This window comes from Misgurnus anguillicaudatus, chromosome 7, assembly GCF_027580225.2.
Source record: "Misgurnus anguillicaudatus chromosome 7, ASM2758022v2, whole genome shotgun sequence".
Classification (NCBI taxonomy): Eukaryota; Metazoa; Chordata; class Actinopteri; order Cypriniformes; family Cobitidae; genus Misgurnus; species Misgurnus anguillicaudatus.
In genome coordinates, this window is record NC_073343.2 from 28573105 (window position 1) to 28591407 (window position 18303).

Consider the following 18303-nt stretch of genomic DNA (forward strand, 5'->3'; position numbering starts at 1 on the left):
TGGCAGGGTGGTGTAGGATGAAATTATTACATGTTTTGTATTTGTTAAAGGGACGATACACCCAAGTTTAGATCATTTAGCCCCCAACAGTTCTTTCCAAACCTGGAGCGGTTCATCAAGTTGGCCATAGAAGGCTTTTTAACATTGTAAATGTAAGTATTATAAAATATAATTATTCTGTTTTGATGTGTGCTTAGTAGTCATGTTAGCATTTATTAATCCTTACAAAACCTATCCATGGTTTTGGATAAACCATGCTTGCTGTAGTTAAAAATCAATACACCAAAATAACATGTTTAATTTTGTGACATAAATTGTTTTTATTTCTGTGTGAATATACACTCACCTAAAGGATTATTAGGAACACCATACTAATATTGTGTTTGACCCCTTTTCACCTTCAGAACTGCCTTAATTCGTGGCATTGATTCAACAAGGTGCCGAAAGCATTCTTTAGAAATGCTATCTTGCAGTTGATAGAGATTTGTGGGATGCACATCCAGGGCACAAAGCTCCCGTTCCACCGCATCGCAAAGATGCTCTATTGGGTTGAGATCTGGTGACTGTGGGGGCCATTTTAGTACAGTGAACTCATTGTCGTGTTCAAGAAACCAATTTGAAATGATTCAAGCTTTGTGACATGGTGCATTATTTTTCTGGAAGTAGCCATCAGAGGATGGGTACATGGTGGTCATAAAGGGATAGACATGGTCAGAAACAATGCTCAGGTAGGCCGTGGCATTTAAACGATGCCCAATTGGCACTAAGGACCTAAAGTGTGCCAAGAAAACATCCCACACACCATTACACCACCACCACCACCCTGCACAGTGGTAACAAGGCATGATGGATCCATGTCATCATTCTGTTTACGCCAAATTCTGACTCATCAGATCAGGCAACATTTTTTCAGTCTTAAACTGTCCAATTTTGGTGAGCTTGTGCAAATTGTAGCCTCTTTTTCCTATTTGTAGTGGGGATCAGTGGTACCCGGTGGGGTCTTCTGCTGTTGTAGCCCATCCGCCTCAAGGTTGTGCGTGTTGTGGCTTCACAAATGCTTTGCTGCATACCTCGGTTGTAACGAGTGGTTATTTCAGTCAAAGTTGCTCTTCTATCAGCTTGAATCAGTCGGCACATTCTCCTCTGACCTCTAGCATCAACAAGGCATTTTCGCCCACAGGACTGCCGCATACTGGATGTTTTTCCCTTTCATACCATTCTTTGTAAACCCTAAAAATGGTTGTGCCTAAAAATCCCAGTAACTGAGCAGATTGTGAAATACTCAGAACAGCTCGTCTGGCACCAACAAGCATGCCACGTTCAAAATTGCTTAAATCACCTTTCTTTCCCATTCTGACATTCAGTTTTTCAGAATGCCGCATCGAAAAGTGCATTGGAAAGAAGAAAAAGTGGTCGTGTTTTATGAAATGTTAATCGCCCCTTACACAGTATGAGAGCATTTTAAACGGCAAAGAGAAATCACAGATTTAATAGCAATTCACTTTGCATCGGTGGTTTACTATTTAATATGGTTTCAAAGGTTTTAGTAACACAATTTGGTCACTTGACAAGAAGTAATCTAATATGATCATGCAACTATTTTCCTTAAGTTGCCATCCCAGAGCTAAATGAGAAATGCAAGTTAGTTCCTCCCTAAATCATTCATCAAGTCTTTCTCATATTGCAATATACATCGCAAGAAAACAAAGCAAAACAAAATACTGTGATGCCAGTTTACCCAAATATCATTTGGCATCTCAATTATTTAAATTTTTTTTTCCTATTTTTATTACTGGCCTCTATAAAGCAGATTGACACAAGCTCCCCATACAGATATTTTTTCCGTCGTTATTTATAAAATTGTACAGTTTTTCTATTTTTGATGCTGTGTGTTTTTAGCTGTGGAGCTCAGATTCCTGTGTGCTGAATCAATTTCTGGGCTGGCGGAGCAATCAATCCCCATTTCTGGATTAAGACCCAGACAGCCAAAGCCGGGCTTCCCTGTGTCAGCAGGGCGCTGCAGTTCACACTCTGTGCATAAGTATGGACGACGTCCCATCGGTCTGAAAAGAAGGGTCAAGATGCTTTTTTAAGAGAATAATACTCTTATTTATAGGACGAGATTGATCTGTTAAACAAATGTCTATGTATCACAGTGACATCACGCTGACAGTGATCCTGAAAAATTGGATCTGTACTTAAGAGCTTATCGGCAAAGTGATCATCATTCGAGTTCCTGAAGACGTCCGTGGGTCAGCGTGGCTCTGATCCTTTGATGGGGCTTTAGGGGGATGCTGAAATGCGTCTCTGTGTGTTGCAGGTCAGAACTTCAGCAGTGTGGAAACGGAGGACGCGGAGACCAGGATGCTGCTCAGCACTGGTAATGTGGGCCAGTGGGTGTCCATAGGAGGACTTCAGCCCTATTCAAATTACAGCGTGCTGGTGAAGGCCTGTAACAGTAAGGGCTGTGTTGAGAGCTCGCCCATCACTGTCTCTCTTCCACCAGGAGGTCAGTACCTTAGTAGATGGCTGTCTGCTAAAGGCAATAATGTAAACTGATTGACACAGTATACAGAATTGTATGCTTTTTTAATAGATTTAATGAGTGAAGTTATTTGAGCTCATTTCAAAATTTGCAGATAATTGTCGTCTTCCCTGATGTTTTATATATGTGACCCTGGACCACAAAAGTTATATTTGAAGAGTTTCGTTGCAAAGCGAGATAAATCCATTTTTTTACATTTTTGTCAAAACATGTTTATTATTATTTTATCATGCTATTATTTTGTTTTATTGTGCTACTTAGCTGTATTTTTTAAGTTATGAAGGTTTAAATCAAAACAAACCAACTGCAGTTGCATTGAAATTAATTGGAATCCACAACCAAAAAACGAGATTTCTGAACAATTAAAAAACGGTGGTTATCTCGTTTTGCAACGAAACTCTTCATTTGTAGCCAATAGCCAACAATGATTTGTATGGATCAAAATTAACAATTTTCTTTTCATCCAAAAATCATTAGGATATTATGTTAATTTCCTTTTTTACGTAAAGATATTTAGTAAATTTCATCTTAAATAATTTATGAGACCATGTTAAAATTGCCACTTTATGGTGCGAGCAAAAATGTGCTGTTTTTAGATGTGTCCCTTTAAATGCAAATAAGCTGATGAAATGCAAACACTGATCGCCATAATGGTGGTTTGTTGAAACTGAAACTCAATTGTGCTGTCAATTATTTTTTTCTTTCATTTTCTGTTTTTAAATATTCACTTTTTTGCACCCTCAGATTCCAGATTATCAAATATCAATAAACCGTACAACAATGGAAAGATAATTTATTCAGCCTTCAGATTATGAATGCATCTCAATTGTCAAAAATTGACCCTTATGACCCTTATTTTTAGGACAACCTCACACTTAAACCTGGCATTTTTTTAAGCAAACCAAAATAATTAAATTAATCATTAAAATTAATAATACATCTCAATTCCCAAAAATTGACCCTTTTGACTCATGACCCTTATTTTTAAGACAACCTCAGACTTGACCCTTGTATTTTTTACACAATCCAAAATAATTAAATTAATCATTTAAATTAATAATATATCTCAATTTACAAAAATTGACCCTTATGACCCTTATTTTTAAGACAACCTCAGACTTGAACCTGGTATTTTTTACGCAAACCAAAATAATTAAATTAATAATTTAAATTAATAATACATCTCAATTTCCAAAAATGTACCCTTATTTTTAAGACAACCTCTTAGACTTGAACCTGGTATTTTTTACGCAAATCAAAAATTTTTTATTAATAATTTCAATTAATAATACATCTCCATTTCCAAAAATTGACCCTTATGACTTATGACCCTTATTTTTACGACAAGACAACCTCAGACTTCAACGTGTTTTTTTACGCAAACCAAAATAATTTTAAAAAATCATTTAAATTAATAAAACATCTCAATTTCCAAAAATTTACCCTTATAAGACAACCTCAGACTTGAACCTGGTTTTTCACGCAAACCAAAATAATTAAATGAATAATTTAAATTAATAATACATCTCAATTTCCAAAAATTTACCCCTTTGACCCTTATTTTTAAGACAACCTCAGACTTAAACCTGGTATTTTTACGCAAACCAAAATAATTAAATTAATAATTTAAATTAATAATACATCTCAATTTCCAAAAATTGACCCTTATAAGACAACCTAAGACTTGAACCTGGTATTTTTTACACAAACCAAAATAATTAAATTAATCATTTAAATTAATAATAAATCTCAATTTCCAAAAATTTACCCTTATAAGACAACCTAAGACTTGAACCTGGTATTTTTTACGCAAACCAAAATAATTAAATTAATAATTTAAATTAATAATACATCTCAATTTCCAAAAATTGACCCTTATAAGACAACCTCAGACTTGAACCTGGTATTTTTTACGCAAACCAAAATAATTAAATTTATAATTTAAATTAATAATAAATCAAAATTTCCAAAAATTGACCGTTATGACCCTTATTTTTAAAACAACCATAGACTTGACCCTGGTATTTTTTTAAGCAAACCAAAATAATTAAATTAATCATTTAAATTAATAATTATTTTATTAATAAGGATCAGCGCCACGCTGACCCGCGGACGTCTTCAGGAACTCGAATGATGATCACTTTGCAGATAAAACTTGAGATCTGGCCTGTCATACCTGACTCAGAGCTCCAGTAGCAGGTTTTCGGCAGTAACGTTTAATCACACGTCTCCATACGGGCAGAGACCGAGTCGTTTGATCAGGCTGACTCTTCTGGGCCCTGAAACACTTGCTTTGTATGGAGCCAGCGGGGAGACATTGGACATCTGCTGGCTGACAGAGAACAATGCCCGCTGCTGGTGATCTAAAGACATGCCATTTTCTGTCTATGGCAATGGCTGATAAGAGCGTGTGCACACAAGACCAGCCACTATAAGTTTATTGCCACACTAAGCAGCCACACTTTCCCACTGTTAAATTGTTGTTGATTTTAATTATGACTCTTACGGCTCCAGAATGTTCCTTTTTACGACCTTCTCAGGCAAATGAAAGGTAACAACGCATTGGTTAAATAGGCCTCAGTCCATCCTTCCTTCTACTTAATGGTGTGGGAACTTATTAAGCTGATTTATACAGAGAATGGCTGTTGGGAAGCATGTGACACGCATCGGGTTATATGTGTTTAAGGGAAGGGTAAATTACCGTAGAGGGGATAAAAAAGACAATCTGGTGATTTCTGCCTTATTGTATCTGGAGGAAGAAATGCTGGAGCAGGTCGGGTCAGTGGTCACGTGTATCTTGCAATGACAGTGGCTATTCAGTGCAAGCTATTCAATAGTATAGGAACAATTCTGTCTTTTTTATTGCCGTCTCTATAATCTTACACCAATGGGCTTTTTTATTTTGTGGCATTGGATGGCTCCGCCCACAGTGACATCTTATTAGTCTAGAATCTGCTCCACAAAGCTATATGTTAAGCATCAAAAAATGGTCCCTGGGAGGGTACTCTTTCGCAAAGTACACTTTTCATATTAGTACATCAGTGGTACATATTGGTACCGAATGTATAGATATCTGTACATACATGGTATGTATTAGGTACCTTTTGAAAGGATCATGCTCAAGTGATAGCATTTTTGACCATCTTTTTCTGACAGTAATAGTAAACCTGGTGTCATAGTATTATTAAACCTTTAACGTGGAAAGACAATTTCAGTTTTGTCCCATACATTCGACTGTGTTTTAGCTGTGAACCTCACCGGGTGGGATGCTTCTTAGTGATGGCACGCTGGTCGGTTCTGGCTCATTATTATTCCTTCTGTACTCGCCGTAGGGACCTTTTTTCAACCGGGACAAGAAAATGAAGTTGCTCGGACACGTTTCATGAACAAACATCAGCATTTGAAAACGCAGAGCTCCTCCGCTGTCTCATCTCTCACGCAGGTGAACGTGGCACTCGTTCCCAGAGGAGCGCGTATGGATCGAGGATTGATCTGGAGGAACGAGACATGGCCTTGCATGCTCTCAAATGATGAAGCTGACCTGTAAACGTCGCTCCACGTTAATGCCCGGCCTTCAGAAAACGGACCAATCGGTCTCCGATGGCCACGTTACCAACGGCAGCACGCTCGAGTTAAAGTTCTGCGAAATTGTTCAAGTTCAAAACAAAGACATAAGAAGTATAAATTTTAAATACCACACGTTTCCCTCCGCTTCTCTCTGTAGATCTTTTGGTTTGTCTTAGCTGAACTGAAGCCTTGTCTCAAACTGTCCTTGTTATATCAAAGAACAGACGGGGAAGAAGGCTTAGGATACAGACGAAACATAAAAGTGCATAGTTTAAAATGATTAGTGACACTTTTGATATACCTGAGAAAGGAGGCAAGTGAAACAAAGGAAGCTTCATGCCGACTGTTTGATGAAATAAGCCTCAGAGGAATTAACTCTTTTGTCAATGAAGTATCTTACTCTCGTAAGGCGCTCCTCCTTACTGTCTTTCTTTCTCTCCTCGCAAACTTTTTGTAAAAAAAAATGCTCTGAACGCGTACTTCATGCAAAACATACAGGTTTGCACATGTGCATGTGGTATTAAAGGGATAGTTCACCAAATAATTAAAATTTTGTGATCATTTACTCACCCAAACCTGTTTAAAAAGAAAGATATTTTGAGAAATGTTTGTAATTTTCTTAAAAAATGCGACGAAATATGCGGGATATTATGCAATTTTATGCAATGAAAATGCAGGAACTGACAAAAATTGCGAGAACTTGCAAGAACTGTTTGCAGCTTTTGCAGCTTTTCCATGATGTTCACGTCACATTGCAACATGATCTCACAAAGTTCCGTGGGATAGTCACGGAATTTTGTGCTCATTTTTCCATGGCATTCTCACGGATCTCCGCATTTTTCCGTGGCCCTGCTACGGACTGCCTTTTTCGTGGCATTCTCACGGATTGGTTACTCAACTGCTTTTTCCTATTTTCAAACCATTTTCGCTTCGGTTTAGGGTTAGATTTGGTGTTTGCGTTAGTATGTCACTTTAACTTTTGGTTTATACTATTTTTTCTGATTTATTCTTTTATATTTTCTAAACTTTAAACAGTTGTCGCTTGGAGTTGGGGTTAGACTTGGGTTTGGGTAGGGATGTAATTTCATGTAAATCTAACCCTAAACCGAAGCAAAAATTGTAAGAAAATAGGACAAAACAGTTGAGTAACCAATCCGTGAGAACGCCACGAAAAAGGCAGTCCGCAGCAGGGCCACGGAAAAATGCGGAGATCCGCGAGAATGCCACGGAAAAACCAGCACAAAATTCCGTGACTATGCCACGGAAATTCGTGAGATCAGGTTGCACATAATCAAGTCACTTCATAACATTCCTATGGCACACGGAAATGTGTAATTTATGCGCCGAAAGTGCGCCGTATTTGAAAAAATACGGCCCCCACATAAATACGTGGACTATGGCTGATTATGCATTGAATCTTGCGATTGCATAATTACGTTTTTCTGGAGGGACCGCTAAATATACTAAAGGAAATTTTATCATAAATCACCCTTGTGTTCCAAAAGCGCAAGTCCTTCGATCGTCTTCGAAATAAATTTTTTGTGACGACCTGACGTGAAACGACATGGGGGTGATTCATGATAACATTTTTATTTTGGAGTGAACTGTCTCTTTAAAATTTCGTCAACTTTTTCGTGTTGCTCTTATAGACAATGCATGTGACTTTAACAGTCCTTCCATAAAAACGCTGAGTTTTTTGTGATTGTTGCGGGCAAAAGTCCTTGATCTTGCGGCACGTTTTTTTTTTTGAATGCGAAGGAATATGCGTGATATTTATGCAGTTTTATACGATGAAATTGCATGAACTTGTAAAAATTGAAGGAACCTGCAGGGAAACTGCGGGAACTGCGGGAACTTACAAAAACATTTTGCAGCTTTTCAATGATGTTCATGTCACATAATCACGTCACTTCATAACGTTCCCATGGCAACAGGGGACATGGCTGCGCTTGTGTGAAGTAAATGCAAAATTTTTAAACTTTCTGCTAAGATGTATGTGACTTTTTGCTACGAAAATGCTGGGATTAGGAAATCATGCAAGCCCCACACATTTTGCGTGCGGAAATCTGTAATTTATGCTGCGAAAGTGCTGCGTATTTTTAAAAAATGTGGCCCGCATAAATATGCGGACTTTGGGTGATTATGCATTGAATCGCGTTTTTCCAACCCATCCTCACCCCATGTCGTCAATATTTGACGACACTTGACCATTCGTCAATATGTGATGGGGAGGGTATACCTTTCGCGTAATTTTTTGACGAACTGGGGACTTCAATACTATTACGTCCGTTGCATTCTCTTTCCTATTTTCTTACCATTTTCGCGTCGGTTTAGGGTTAGATTTACATAATGACATCCCTACCCAAACCTAACTCTAACCCCAACGCCAGGTGACAACTGTTTAATTTCGCGTACACTGTTTAATTTTGCGTAATCTAACCCTAAACCGACGCGAAAATGGTAAGAAAATAGGAAAGAGAATGCAACGGACGTAATAGTATTGAAGTCCCCAGTTCGTCAAAAAATGACGCGAAAGGTATACCCTCCCCGTCACATATTGACGAATGGTCAAGTGTCGTCAAATATTGACGACATGGGGTGAGGATGTGTTGGTTTTTCTGGAGGGACTGCTTTAGGTCACATTGTCACTGCAAGTTGCCGTCAGTGTGAAGAGAGCTTCACTGTAAAAGGTGTGTATGTGTTGGTTTTCATGGCCAAAATATATAAAGTAATATTGTCATATCTGAGCTGTTGCAATCTGTAGGGACAGGGTCCAGACCCTTCCATATGCTCATCATCATCATTATGTTTATGACTGGTTGGCCGGCCTTGATCTGTTTATTCCTGCCCAGTCCGCAGCACAGGCAGATGGGGAAATGGCTTTGTATGCTCAAGTCTGTCCAGCAAAGCCCAATCCGCTGTCCTCAGAGCAGCGGCTTCCCTCTGCCTCGCCTAATACAAGCACATGGACATTATGAAAATTGCAGCTTGGCAGTAAAACTAATTTTGGACTGCTGACTTGAGTGATGAGACTGACCCCCGTCGAGCCCACTCCTGCATGCCAACCTGAGAGGGGTTGGGTTAGGACATCTGCATTGTCTCTTTCTTCTCTATTCAATCAGACTGTCACACTGTCCCGCTAAATGACGCATGGCTGCCTCAAGCTTTTAAAAGTCCCTCAACAGCCTGGCATATCCATACTGTTTATTGACATAATTGACAGTTCCGTTGCTCATCAATCAAAGTATTAACATCTTTATTTCTTGAATGTGAAAATGAGTCGATTTTATTTTGTTAGGTTTATTTGTACACCAGAGATAAAAATTAACTTTGCATCCAAAATCACCCACTGTTATACTGTATAGTATGCAAAAAAATCCATGTCCAAAACCTCAGTTTGCAAAAACATTACGCAAGAAATATTCGGATGTTCTTCGTTTTTTAGATAAGACACTTTTTCTATTCCATTAGACCACTGGAGCTAAAAAAATCAAAACACCGGATCTGGGCGGGTCTTTTAAAGATAACAAGAAATATATTTAGTGTGGTGTACTTGTTAAACATCACCTGAGTACAATACGCTTGTTTGAGCTTGTTGTCTTTGTTATTTTGAGGATTCTGTCTTTGTAGCTCTTGGCCTTACATAACCCCATGTTGTTGTTTCTTTATTATTTCGGCGGTTGCAGGCACATTCAATTCCATTTCGTATTCTGTCGAGGCAATTCTATTTGAGCACGGCCGAGATGACTTAAGTAATCAACAGTTATTGAGTTCTTGTGGCTGGACAAGAGGCGGGTTGATTGAGAATGAGGCTTCACTTAAGAAAAGGACTTCACTTGGAGCATTTGAGTGCTGTATTATTGAGGCTGATGCTGGCTAGATTGCTCCTCAAAATAGATGATTTTTGCCCGGAGTCCTTCCTAAGCACCAACACAAGACCCAAAATCAAGTTGTTTGCTTTCGTGATAGGCGAAATGTTTATATGTGCTCCCAGGCATTTTTGTAGTATAGAGTCAATGTCTCGACAATCAGATGATCTACATTAAAATGCAGCACTTGTGATTTTTTTTATTAAAAACGAGATTATCTTGCAAAGCAGAGCAATTATTTATTCATGTTATGTATATATTTTATTATATTATAATATATTATATTAAGATTTATTACACAGCACTTTAACATGCTTGATTTTTACTAGCCAGTCACTATATTCTGAGATTTGTTATTCCGACATTGAAACCGCTTGAAACAATAACAAAACCTCATATGGGTACTTCAAGTCAATTTGACAGGTGCAGTTAATGCTTAGAAATAAGTTTAATAGAACTGTAAATTAATAAAATAATTTTACGCTACATGACTTGACATTTCGTTATCGTTACTTGACATTTTGTTATTGTTACTTGACGTTTCATTACTGTTACTTGACGTTTTGTTACTGTTACTTGACATTTCATTACTTGACGTTTCTTTACTTGACGTTTTGTTACTAGAACTTTGTTACTTGATGTTTCATTACTTGATGTTTCGTTACTTGACGTTTTGTCACTTGACATTTTGTTACTAGAAGTTTGTTACTTGACGTTTCATTACTTGACGTTTCATTACTTGACGTCTCGTTACTTGACGTCTCTTTACTTGACGTCTCGTTACTTGACGTCTCTTTACTTGACGTTTCGTTACTTGACGTTTTGTTACTTGACGTTTTGTTACTTGACATTTTGTTACTTGACGTTATGTTACTTGACGTTTCGTTACTTTACATCTCGTTACTTGATGTCTTGTTACTTGACGTCTCTTTACTTGACGTTTCGTAACTTCATGTTTCGTTACTTCATGTTTTGTTACTTGACGTTTCGTTATATTCTGAGATTTGTTATTCCGACATAGCAACCGCTTGAAACAATAACAAAACCTCATATGGGTACTTCAAGTCATTTTGACAAGTGCAGTTTAATGCTTAGAAATAAGTTTAATAGAACTGTAAATTAATAAAATAAAGTTACGCTACATGACTTGACATTTCGTTATCGTTACTTGACATTGTGTTATTGTTACTTGACGTTTCATTACTGTTACTTGACGTTTTGTTACTGTTACTTGACATTTCATTACTTGACGTTTTGTTACTAGAAGTTTGTTACTTGGCGTTTCATTACTTGATGTTTCGTTACTTGACGTCTGGTAAATGGAATGGTAAATGGACTGCATTTATATAGCGCTTTTAACAGACCTATGGCCATCCAAAGCGCTTTACATATTGCCTCACATTCACCCATCCACTCACACATTCATACACCGACGGCGGTGTCAGCCATGCAAGGCGCCATCCAGCTCGTCGGGAGCAGCTGGGGTTAGGTGTCTTGCTCAAGGACACCTCGACACTTGGTCCAGTGGAGCCGGGGATTGAACCACCAACCTTCCGGTTTGTAGACAACCTACATGAACCACTGAGCCACTGCCGACGTTTCATTACTTGACGTTTCGTTACTTGACGTTTTGTTACTTGACGCTTTGTTACTTGACGTTTTGTTACTTGACGTTATGTTACTTGACGTTATGTTACTTGACGTTTCGTTACTTTACGTCTCGTTACTTGATGTCTCGTTACTTGGTGTCTCTTTACTTGACGTTTCGTAACTTCATGTTTCGTTACTTCATGTTTTGTTACTTGACATTTCGTTATTTGACATTTCGTTGCTTGACGTTTCATTACTTGACGTTTCGTTACTTCTTGATTCGTTACTTGACATTTCGTTATTTGACATTTCGTTACTTGACGTTTCGTTGCTTGCCTTCTCGTTACTTGAATTTTCGTTACTTGACGTTACTTGACGTTATGTTATTTGACTTTATGTAACTTGATGTTATGTTACTTGACGTTACGTTACTTGATGTTTTGTTACTTGACGTTTTGTTACTTCTTGTTTTGTTACTTCATGTTTCATTATTTGACATTTCATTACTTGACTTTTCGTTACTTGACGTTTCGTTACTTGACATTTCGTTACTTGATGTTTCATTACTTGATGTTTTGTTACTACATGATTTGTTATCTGACGTTTTGTTACTTGACATTTCGTTGCTTGACGTTTCGTTACTTGATGTTTCTTTACTTGACATCTCGTTACTTCTTGTTTCATTACTTCTTGTTTCATTACTTCTTGTTTCGTTACTTAATGTTTCATTACTTGACATTTCGTTACTTGACGTTTCGTTACTTGGTGTTATGTTATTTGACTTCATGTAACTTGATGTTATGTTACTTGACGTTACGTTACTTTATGTTATATTATTGACATTGCATTACTTTGTTACTTTGCATTAGGTAACGTTACGTAAATTGTGTTGTATAGGCTAAAAATGGCATGGAAGTGAATAAAAAAAATATTATTGGTGTTTTTCATTGAACAGTCCAGCACGGTATGGTACCACGGTGCCACGCTTTACTTTGGCTCGATTTGCTTGTCCATTGGAGTTTAGTGTCACTTCAGAGTGGGCAAGACTATATATACTTATCGTTACAGTTGTGCCGCCTCTACTGCCGTGACATCATAGTTAAAGGCGATACAACCAAACGCTCAACACAGGAGCAACGCAGCATGTCGATTGAATGGTGTTCTTGATGTTTTTCACCGCTATGACAAAAATGTCACATATCGGACCATTCAAGAATAAAACTTGATTTACATTCAAATTTACCCTACAGCAATGTGAATACAGCTGAGTGGTAAAGTTGTCACACATACACGGTCTTCTTATGTTTGTTGATTTAAGCATGTGTTTGTGTAATATTGTGTTGAGGGCAACTGACTCTCACAGTAAATATAAGGTACAACATTGTCTGTGAGGTTGATGGCACATTGGGCCATAAGTGATGCGAGAAGGATCAGATGAGGCCAGGAAGTCCTTGTAAATCAAAAGCACAGAGAGCTGACCGCACCATTAGACAAGTGCCATTCACATTCTCTCACTGTCTCTTGACTCTTTGTCTGTTAAAACAGAGATCTTTGTCTCTCCCTCTCTTCTGTCTTCAGGTCTCTTCCTGTGATATGCACAGATTAAAGACTTTCCTTTGACTCCTGTACTAGTGGAATTTTTAGTGGAGTCTTTCACATGTGAAAATGAATAAATATAAGTCTGGGTTACACTTGACAATGAGCTTGTGCTTGTTAACTTTAGTAAATGCATTAGCTAATATGAACCAATGGGCAATGTCGTGTTTAAGCATTTATTAATCTTTGTTTGTGTTAGTTAATGTCAATACTAGTCAATAGTCAAAGATTTGATTCTTTAATAGAAGAAGCCCGATTTGACTACCAATCTCACATTCGAATCATCGCAGATGTGTTATGAAATAAGGATCATTCAATTTTGGCTATATAAGGGTGTACATTACCTAATTTCACATATAACAGCCTTTTCCCAGTATATTAATATACCGCCTGGTAATGTTATGCTTATAATACGTGAAAAAGTAGCTTTTGATAAATATTTTTTAACAGGCATGAATAAATCCAACAACCCCCATGACAGGGCTACACGTCCATATGATAAGCGGTTTCCAGGTTAATAAACCATTGCGAAGCAGTTGTCCTTTTGTTTCTGCAATTAAAAAGACAAAGTTGGCAATTCTGGCTATACTTTTGTTATTGTAATAATTTATTTATTTAAATTGTATTTAAAGATCACCTAGCGTTATCTGATTTAATATATGTACTGTATATACTGTATAAAAACGTAACAGCCTTTACTCAAAATCTAAAGCTTTGTTTATTCAAAACCTGTCCAGTGAATGCCTCGGGGTTACAGTAGCTCTTTAGTGTTAGTGTTTCTGCGAGGGTACAGTACATGTTAGTTACCATCATGTCTAGATACAGTACAGTAGATAAAGTAAGCTGAACTCTGTAACAGTCTCTCCCATCTTCTAAAAAAACATGTTCTCCAACATATGCTGCCCCGTGCAGAGCTTTTCTTTGCTTCGCTTCACCTCTGCCTCCTCTTTACACACAGCTCCAGATGGCCTCCTGCCCCCTAGGCTTGCAGCTGCCACCCCTACCTCACTGCAGGTGATCTGGGCTGCACCAGCACGCCACAACGCTCCTGGACCTCTGCGCTACCGGCTTCAGATGAGGACTTCAGCTTCCCCACAAGTTCACCAGTAAGCTCAGCGCAGCAATGCGGTGAAGACCTTTCACGATACACGGGCATACATTTTCACGCTAAATACACATGTAGGTCACCACTATAATCTAAAATGTTGAACAAAGGGTATAAATATTGTACAACAAAACACTGATAAGTGTCCTAAATCAATGTGAGAAAATGCTTTTCGCCTACATAGCCAACACAATGTGGGTGTAGGTATTTACAAATGTGCAAACCATGTTTTTATACTCTTTAACGTGGTCCTAATATACACCATTTAGGTACAGATATGTACCTGTGATGTACTAATATGGCCTCTTTAACTACGAAAGTGTGATTTTTAAAAGGGTACCGCCCCAGTGACAGCTTTTGTACCTTTTTTGAGATTGTAGAGAGAAGAAAGTGCCGGCTGAAGAGCCGATGTACAAGAATGTGATACACCTTCAGCGGGGCTGTCTTGGTGAAAAAATCTGCTTCTGAATAAAAGAAACAAATGTTTTATCCAATATGTATGCATTACATGCTCTCTGACAGCAAATTGCAGTTTAATCAGAAATAGGGGAATTCTCATTCTGTTGTAATAAATAAATGACTAGGCGCATGTATTATATATCACCCTCATTTCCCGGGATTCTTTTGAAATGTATTTCATTGTTCAAGTGATTTATTTATAATACGATGTGGTAAATTTGATTGTGGGCTGTGTGGAAGTTGACACTGCTTAAAAACCAGCAAAGATTTGTCCCAGTCAGCAAGGCTTGTAAGCCAATTAATTCAGCGTGATTATTTCGTTTTTCAGTTTAAAATAATGAAAATATCAGATTGCCTTTTCACAGGAATAATGTCTTTATCTTACCATAGTTGTACCGAGTTGAAGTGCTTTATTCAAACAGTTAAGCTCACTTTTGATTTGATTTTTCAAACACTTTACGGAAGAGATGTTTGTAATAATTTTAAAGACCCCATAAATACAAAATAGGAGTTTTGTGGTTTTTCGTATACAAACACACAAATTTATTCCTTAAATAGTTTTGTCAATATAAGTGCCTGCTGCATACGCGTCAAAACCGTTTATGATAAAAGAGACGCTCACGTTCAGAAATACACGCTAGACACTCAATTAACAGTAAACTCTGGTTATGCATGAGATTATATGAGTATCTGGCAAATGCGAGGGTCTTTTTTATCATAAACCCTTTAAATGCGTCTACAGCAGGCACTTATTTTGACAAGACACGTGATGCACATAGAAATCACTCGACGCGCAGAACATATATTTTGAAATTACGAACTACATACAAGTTTTGGCGAACTTCGCATTGTGCGACCTCGAAAAAAGAAGTCACCGGCCGCCACTGCTTTTAAAAGGTATAGTATATGTCTTTCTGTCTGTGAAATTCAGCCTGAAGTCTAGTTATTATTTCAATATTCCCGATTTTTCAAGATTTACGTCATATGTACCTTGTTACAGTGAAATTCTTATAAAGTTTATCTTCACAAGAACATTGGGTAGAAGGGAAGCGAACAATAAATTATATAAAAAAATAAAAATTACATTAAAAATAAAAAACAACAATAAAAAGTAAAAATACTTTTCTTGTATAAATACTAAAATAACAAATTAAATAAATTATTAAAGGGTGCATTCTTAAGAGCAGGGGTTTACAAACTTTTTTGTCAGCCGAACCCCCTTGACATAAATTATGTATTTGAAGTACCATTTGAATTTTTAGGTTAATATTTCAGTAATTTAATAGCACATTTGCAGTTTAGCTTTAAAAACATTTATTTTTTAACCGTTTTATCAATAGTAATTTGCATAGTTATTGTTATTATTACCTGTTATTGGACCTTCATCTGGTAATTTTCTTTTATTGGTACATATCTGTCTATTTTGCATGATTCTCAGTTTTATTATATATTCTAGTGCTGTGTAATGGTCACATGAGACACAAATTAAACAAACAAAATGTATCTTTTTTGTAAGTATTTATTATAAGATTTTTTTTAAATGTGTTATTTTTTATTTGTTCATTTTATGATTTAATTGTATTTTTTATCAACTTACGAACCCCCTGCAATACCCTTGCAAACCACCAGGGGTTTGGAAAACCCTGCACAAGAGGATCAAACTAATGGGGCTTTCACATAGGATGCGGTGTGCGCTGTGCTAAGAAACCCATTCATTTCAATGGCTTGCGCCGAGCAAGGACAGTTTGTTGTTGCGTCGAGCAAAGCGCTAGCGTAGCGGAGTTCAAAATAGTTTAACTTTTGCGCTGTGCTCTGTGACGATTACCCATGTGGCCAATAGAAACGCGGCAATGGACGAAAAGCTTGCACTGACGGAATTGACGGAATTCCTGCAGCTTTATAATACAAGTTTACGCTCCTACAGAGACATCGGAGGGAAAGCTGTGTCATGGAAACACAATTCAAGTTGGCATGTCTCAGGTGTGTTTTAAGTCAGGTAGCTTTGTTACGTGAAATGGAGACGGGCAACATCAGCGTCTGTATTCCTCATCCGCTATTTAACCCAAATATAAATACTGGAGTAATTTATAGTAAAGTTGGGAAAACAATTGATCCAACTGAACGTTTTGAAAACTCTGCCTACTTTGCTCTGGCCAGCAGAGCGCAAATCGCTTGGCCTCGCTGAACCAAGCGGCGAGCGTAGCGCACACTGCGTTCTATGTGAAACCCGCATAAGACATCTGCCACAGGGGGCACCGTCTTGAAACATCTTAATTAGGACCATCAATCTTTTATTTCAATCTTTGACATGGCCTTACTCAGTCAATATTAAATATATCAAGGTTATATTTTCACAGTTAAGGTCACATAAATGGTTTCTGATTTCAATAGGAAATATAGAGAAATCAGAAAACTTATTTTTGTGCATTTATTTGTATTTTTTTCTTCAGGTTGGACATCAACACTACCACCCTAAGTCACGTGGTGACGGGGCTGAAACCCTTTACGGAGTATCACTTCAGACTACTGGTGTCCAACAGCCACGGAGAAACCAGCAGCCCGTGGGTCTCTCTTTTCACCGCGCAAGACAGTGAGTTTCCAACCACCATGCACGCGTACCCGCACAATGACCAGGAACGCAACAAAAAATCATTAAGCACACAAAGAGCGTTGTGTGTCAGACACTTCCTCTGTGAGTCTTCTCCCGCAGAGAGGAGCAGGTGTTTAGAGAGAGATAGAGAGAGAGAGACAGTGGGCAGAGATCACTAGTTAAAGGTATGCCTCTTCCACACGACCTTGCCGGTGTCATTTTGGACTGATTACTGTAATAGAATCATATTAAGGATCATAACAGACACTCACTGCTAAGTTATAAATTAATTATACTTCAGCCTATTAGCACATACATTATAATTACTGAGCCAGTATTTGCATACATTCAGATTGCACAGTATTATGGACCATCACCTCTTCATTACCATGCTTAGAGACAAACCCCCCTCCCTCCCCACAATGCCCTGCAGCACTCCACAACTTCTGCTTCTGGGATGAGCGTTCCCTCCGTCTGAGAGCTGAGCTACGTGAGCTGAGTAACACTTAGACACACTTTGTTCAGTTTCCTGATGTGTGCTTTGGTATGTGCACGTCGTCTTTACGTTTTTATATAATTAGTATTCTTTATGGGTGTCTATTATGTCTTTGACTGAGTTTCTATGCTTCCCTAAGAGAGTCTCGTAAATGGTCAATGACTTGAATTTAAAAGTAGTTTAAATAGAATTGAATTAAATAGCTTTTAATACAGTAACTACTGCGTAATCATTTCAACAATCGCCTGTTTTTATTTACATTTACATTTATTCGTTTGCAGATGCTTTTATGCAAAGAGACTTACAAATAAGAGAGCATTTAACATTTAGTCTAACATTGTGTGCACACCAAAAGCGAAGCGACACTCGCTCTAGATTACTTGCAGGATTACTTGTTTCTCACAAACAACGCTCTCCGTGATTTGACATCAAACCGGACGTCTGAATTTTAGATTTTACTTTGCGTGGAAGAAGTGGTCGAAGCCA

General features: G+C 37.8%; 1 protein-coding gene across 1 annotated transcript in view; it reads left to right on the forward strand.

The window, feature by feature from the left end:
- The window catches only part of ush2a (Usher syndrome 2A (autosomal recessive, mild)), a 328621-nt gene that overhangs the window by 159669 nt on the left and 150649 nt on the right, over nt 1-18303 (forward strand). Inside the window, 3 exon segments of the mRNA XM_055171788.2 lie at nt 2321-2509; nt 14126-14273; nt 17182-17321. Coding sequence (XP_055027763.2) covers nt 2321-2509; nt 14126-14273; nt 17182-17321 — 477 coding nt within the window.